Below are 4,539 nucleotides of genomic sequence, written 5' to 3'. Positions count from 1 at the left end.
TGTATCTGCAGAGCTGAGCAGAGTGCTCTGAGCGCAGGGACATGGGCTCAGGGATCCTGGGGCCCTCCCAACTCTGCTTATTCTGGGGTTCTGTGCTCTGTCAGATGTCACAGCTGGTCAGACAAGTGCTCGGCTGAAATCAGAATGTGGATGTAGCAGTGGATATTCTGTGCAGGATTTGTTTGTACTGGCATTTCCCCCGAGATCTGGAGGAGCACGTTAGAGCAGTGTGATACCAGAGCACCTCTGCAGTTCCCTTTGGCTGGAGTTCATACAATTCACTGAGTTTGTAAAAGATACTTCTGTGCTATTTAACCATGTCAATGTACATTTATTGTATTTTGCACTACAATATATTAATTTCCTCCAGCTTTCTCAAGTGCTTGTATATTTTTTTTTTCATCACAACCAGTTTTTCTCCTGTAATAAGAGATTCTTACATTTAATTTCYGAGCTTGCCCAGCTCTAMATTTTTCTAGTACTTTCTATGGCTMRTGATTTTGATTGTTTTTGTTTTRACTTGGTGCATTAATCAGTAGTTTTGCTGCATTTTGGTTGCTGTGTGAAGAACAAAATGCTTCTCAATGGTAAGGTGCTCTGACAATTCCAAACTGTGGTCTGAGATTCTCTCATGGCTTTAAAAAGACTGACCCAATTCAAGGGCAAAGGGAGATTAATGAAGTTAACTTCTGTCTGCTTAAAAAGAACTTAATTAGTTGTGAATTCTGTTTCCTGTCTCACAGTACAATTCTTGTGTTTTAGAATATGATGAAGATTTTGAAGCAGATGAAGAAGCTAATGAAGAGGGACAGACTGGTGATCAAACGGATGGAATGTCAGAGTCATTCCCAGATGACAAAAACCGTAATTTRGACTGTGGAAAGGAGAGTGAAACCTCATCCCAGAAGGCTCTGCAGGCCTCTGGCAGCAAGAAAGATGGAAGTGATGGATATTCTGACAGGGACTCTGAGGATGAGCAACAAAGTTAGTTTTGTTTATAATGAGACTGAGAGAGGCTGACCTGGTGCATGTTTAACAGTTTGTGTGTCCAGTGTGTGTGTTGAGTCTGCACAGGGAAACCTATGCCAGTCCTACTGAAATGGRAAAATTCAGCTGTTTTATCTGTTATTAATTCTACATCTGCCACTGAAATGCAGGCAGCCCCTGGCAGTGAGAACATGAGCCTTTGCTGAGCAGTTTAGGTGCTGAGRTGGAGCCAGGCAGCAGGTAGGCTGGAAGAATGTAGGCAGAACATTTTGAGATTTTTCTAATATTCAGTGAGTTAACAGAAAGGCACTGAGGGATTATTGCTATGGTTGAAGTATTTTATGGAATGAAGCTCAAGAGTCTGTGCTAAATCCTGTCTGAACGATATTTAGAGGTGCATTTGGAAGTTTATTTCTGTGTGAGTGATAGAACTAATGTGGTTTATTTCCATTAGCAGAAAAAAACCTCCATGTTAAATGGCTTTAATTTTAATACTTCATAGGTCTAGGCAGTGTTCTTCCATTTGCACTTACTGGAATTTTGTCATGATATCCTCAGATGGTGTAATGTGGAGAATGCTGTTGGATGGTATCCTGTCCCTTTGTGAGTGCCCAGTAAATGCAGGTATTCAGTGACAAACACTAAAAGTGCTCTTTGCTCTTTTCAGAGAGGAGGTCTGTGGACTCTGTCTCGTCCATCAGCATTCAGTGCAGCACTGAGGTTGAGTCTCATGCTGAAACAACGACAGACAATGGGAATGGCAAAGTGGAGTGTGATATCAAAAATACATCTGGTAGCACAGCACATTCACACTATGGAAATGAGGATGGGGAGGAGAACTGCCTCAGACCAGAGGRAAATCAGGAGACTTCTGCACTGCAAAAGGAAGGAATAGATGGAGCAGAAAAAACAACACCAGAAGGTGTAACACTGAGGGATGATGAAAATGTAATGGCAAAGCAGCATCCTAATGCTGAGTTTAATGGGGAATCCAGACAGGCTGGGTCAGGAGAAGGTAACAGGAATGAGGAGGAGGAGRAGGAATGTCTTCCAGAGCCCTGTGAAAGCAGGATGTTGAACATGGAGGATGGCAACGGGGATTCTCCTCTCAAGGAAGGAGGKGGTGAGTACAGCCCTGTGCATATTCTGCATGTCTGTGCTGCTGTGTTTGCCTTTGGGCTCATTCATGATGCAGCTCAGGGAATTGCTGGATTTGCTCAAGCTGCTGGAATACTCAGTGCTGCTGTGAGCTCAATATCCACTCAGAATGTAAYCCTGAATCAGCATTTCTCTGCTAGTGTTTCAATGTAAGGCTTTGTCCAAAAATGCATTTTAAACCATTTTAAAGCTGAGATGGATGAATGGCTTACACTCCCCTTTTGCTCTCTGGTGGTTTCTCTGTCCTGCTTCACATTTCCTTTGTGACAGGTTTTGAAGACTRCAAACCAGTCCAGGAGGAAACAGCAAAAGCAACTGGAAATGATCATCCTGTGAATTCTGMCCCTGAACCTGGTGATTTGTATGCCAGTGAGGAAGAAGAGAACGCAGCAAGTGCAGAGTGTGATGTCAGTGGAGGTAAGATTGGCTGTCAGTCAGGGACAAGGRTTAAGTCTTACTCACTCAAGTCTTTTTACAGAAGTGTTTGCCCTTTCCATTTCCTTTGGCTGTTGTGCTTTTTTTCTTTCCTGACTGGTAAAAAATTGGGTGATAACTAGCTGGCTTCTGTAGTCCTGTATAATTAATGCTTTTTTGGCAGTTAAATGGTTTTAGTAGAAGAATCCAGACCATGAAAAAATGGTCTGTGAGTCAGGAAAATAGCTGTGGAAAGCAGGAACGTATTGAGGTTCCATGTGCTTCCAGGTCGTGTGCCTCCTTGGGAAATGCCGTGGTTCCCAAGGGCAGGACTCAGCCCTGTCTTATTCCCTGATGTGATTACAGAATCCATGGCAAGCTGAGTGTTCTTCTTTCGTGTGCATATTTCACATGGGCAATTTGCTGCCTATTTCTGACTTTCTCAGTGTCCCTGTCAAGCTTACAGGAGTTGCACACACACATACACGAGCTCCCAGCAGGCAGGGACAGAGGCAGAGCAGGACAGGCATGGCTGGGAGAGGTGAAAAATGCCTTTGCATCAATGTTTTTTCTTACATTTTCAATGCCAGGTGCCAGAACAGTACAAAAGACATAACCAGAGCCCAGGGATGTGATGAGAGGCAGCACACAGTTTCTTCTGGTGCCCAGGCTGATGTCCCTCATTGCTGGGCAGAAATGGCACATTTACAGCCTGTAAAGCCTGTGACACTGACASGGTGCTGAGTAAAACAATGTTTGATTTTCTCCTAACAGCACCAGATGGAAGTTTGGCGGCAGAAGGGAGGAGAAGCGGAGATGTGCAGGAGGCAGCAGGACAAGCAGGGCGAGAAGGGCAGGGGACAGGGCAGGGACAAGCCCTGCAGCAGGACAGTGCTGCCCAGGGAGGAGGTGCTGGCAGCAGAGAGGCCCGAGGAAAAGCTGCACTCGAGGGAAATTCGCCACTGCAGGAAGACAAAGGGGCTGCGCTGGAGGAATCTGCACCTGAGGAAAGCACTGCAGCAGAGGAACGTTCCAAAGGGACAGGGGACACGGTGAAGTTGGACACAGAGGTGTCACCCGGGGAGCAGGATGTGCTGCTGCAGGGRATGGAGGGCGAGGTGGCACTGGGACAGCCAGCAGCAGCTGGGGGACAGGGACCAGGGGGGGAGGCACACAGAGCCCTGTCCCAGGGCCACCACAGCGCTGGGTGCACCCCTGAGGAGGAGGAGGCTGCAGAGGAAGGCTTGGCAGGAATGGCACCAGCAGAGGAGGAGGTGGGGGAGGCAGTGCCCCAGGTAGGGGAGACCCCAGGGCAGGGAGGGTGTGCAGGGAATGGCACTCTGCTGGGTGCTGGGGCACATGGAGAGGAGCCTGAGGAGGAGGAGGAGGATGAGGAGGATGGTGTGACAGCGGGTGGGATCGCTGGAGCTGTTGGCCCTGAAGGACAAGAGGCTGTTGAGGAAGACATTCCTGAAGGGGTGGAGGCTGTGAGGAAGCCTGGGGCTCTCTGGGAAGCACTGGGGGATATGGAAACAGGAGAAGCAATGCCTGGAGGGGAAGGGTTTGTAAAGCCAAATGAGTTTTCCCAGCTGAAAGCGTCAGGGAAAGAGCAGATGGGGACAGGGAAAGCTGTGCCAGGAGGAGCAGCACTGGAGAGGGGTCAGGCACGGGATGTGGCAGGGAATGCTCTCCGGGGAGTGGGGAACACAGCAGASGCTCCTGTGGAGCATGGCAAGGGTCCTGTGCTGGAAATGGCACCTGGGGCACGGGGGGATCCTGTCCCTGCAGTGTCACCACAGGCAGAGGGGACATTGGCAGCGCACGAGGAGGAGGGGGCAGCTGAGGCACTTTGGGGTGGAAACCCCTCTGTGGGCAGCAAAGCAGGGACAGAGGGAGCAGGGCCAGGAAAAGCCAAAGGAGCGGCGGTGGGAGGATCTGCAGGGATGGCTGGAGAGGGATCTGGGGGTGAAGAGGAGACCA

General features: G+C 48.8%; 1 protein-coding gene across 1 annotated transcript in view; it reads left to right on the top strand.

The window, feature by feature from the left end:
• Window positions 1–4,539, top strand: part of LOC130586541 (glutamate-rich protein 3-like) — a gene marked incomplete at its 5' end in the record, with an annotated part of 9,787 nt that overhangs the window by 1,930 nt on the left and 3,318 nt on the right. The window contains 4 exons of the mRNA XM_057387365.1: window positions 763–984; window positions 1,655–2,110; window positions 2,416–2,562; window positions 3,334–4,539. Coding sequence (XP_057243348.1) covers window positions 763–984; window positions 1,655–2,110; window positions 2,416–2,562; window positions 3,334–4,539 — 2,031 coding nt within the window. The remainder of the gene's footprint in view (window positions 1–762; window positions 985–1,654; window positions 2,111–2,415; window positions 2,563–3,333) is intronic.

The sequence above is a fragment of the Malurus melanocephalus genome, unplaced genomic scaffold, assembly GCF_030028575.1.
Source record: "Malurus melanocephalus ecotype Western Australia unplaced genomic scaffold, MMel_1.1 scaffold_1197, whole genome shotgun sequence".
Taxonomy (NCBI): Eukaryota; Metazoa; Chordata; class Aves; order Passeriformes; family Maluridae; genus Malurus; species Malurus melanocephalus.
This window is presented reverse-complemented; position numbering and strand designations above follow the sequence as displayed.